At 50.0% G+C, this 1278-nt stretch overlaps 1 protein-coding gene across 1 annotated transcript; it reads right to left on the minus strand.

The window, feature by feature from the left end:
• Positions 1-1001: 1001 nt before the first annotated feature.
• Positions 1002-1154, minus strand: FOXG_17980 (uncharacterized protein; the record flags this gene model as incomplete). Its single annotated transcript, XM_018398009.1, has 1 exon — positions 1002-1154. The coding sequence occupies one exon, from the start codon at positions 1152-1154 to the stop codon at positions 1002-1004; it is 153 nt and encodes a 50-aa protein (XP_018233317.1).
• Between the last annotated feature and the right edge of the window lie 124 nt (positions 1155-1278).

Consider the following 1278-nt stretch of genomic DNA (forward strand, 5'->3'; position numbering starts at 1 on the left):
CGTCTTCAGGCCTGCTGTGTTCGGGTCAGGAGAGGAAGACGGAATGAGAGAATGAGGGAATCAACAAAACGAGAGGAGGAAGGGGAGGAGGGAGGATGAAGAGGTAGGAGGAGGATGGAGAAGAAGGAAAAGGACTGGGTGACAGGTACGCGAGTAGAGTAGGTAGTTTTAACCAACTGTAATGCAGCGAGAGGAGAGAGATCCATGGTTTGTATGGGTGGATGGCTCCATCCAATCCATCCATGGCATGGCCTAAAGTAAGCTAGCTAACTTGCCAGGGGCGTGAGGTGTAAATGCAGATGCAGGCGGAGTGTGAGTGCGAGGTCTAGGAGGTGTGCTGGGATCTTGGGTGTGTGAGATGGGGGATGTGTCCTGTCTTGTCCTGTGCTCTGTGCTCTGTGCTCTGCCTTAGTCTAATTCGTTACTGCATTGCATGCACCCGTCCGTCCTTGCTTCAACATTGATGAATGCACTGCTAATAAGCGACTTCTCTTATCCTCAATATTTCAATCTCTGTCTCTTTCGCAAGACCTCAATTGTTACCTTAATACCGACCTGCCCTGTTTTCATGGCCACCTATCGTACCGCTTGCGGGGACGCTGACCAGGTACTGGTTTGCTGGGCAACAGGTGGTGCAGGTACCTAAACCGGCCCCTGCTAGGAGGCCACCAGGAGTTGCCCACCTAAGCTCGGGTCGCGCGCCCACCAAAGCGAACGCCAATCCTGGCAGTTTGAAGTTTGTGAGAGGAAAAAGGAAGCTTCCATTCGATTTGCTTTTACAGATCCATCAAATCTACCAATAAAGAACTCTCATTTGCTTTCTACATTTTCCTCAAGGAAATGTTCATCATTGACTCCCCTTTTACGACTCTTGTAGCATAAATACATACATAGTATTTCACAAATTAACTTAATACTTAATGAAATGCCTCTTCTCTTTTTTTTTTGCGGGCGGACTTACGCTACTTTGACCTCACCACTTTGACCATCGCGCACCTAATTCAAGGCACGCTCTTTCGGAGGCTGGGTCCAAACTCAGGTAGCTTCTGCTTGGGGCTTTGAGAGCAGAACGGGATTGGGTGTGAGTGGACGGCAGCATAACGCAACTCTGCACAGCACAACACAATACAGCACAAGAAACCGGAGGACGACATGGGGTGTGCAAGGTATAGTGCAGCAACTTTGGGCGGACGCTAGCACTCACTTGGGGCTTGGATAGAAGCGTGATGAAGCGTGTATCAAGCGTGTGAGCTCGCGCTGGCCTGTCGACTTGTGCAA

Source organism: Fusarium oxysporum, chromosome 1 (assembly GCF_000149955.1).
Source record: "Fusarium oxysporum f. sp. lycopersici 4287 chromosome 1, whole genome shotgun sequence".
NCBI classification, from domain to species: domain Eukaryota; kingdom Fungi; phylum Ascomycota; class Sordariomycetes; order Hypocreales; family Nectriaceae; genus Fusarium; species Fusarium oxysporum.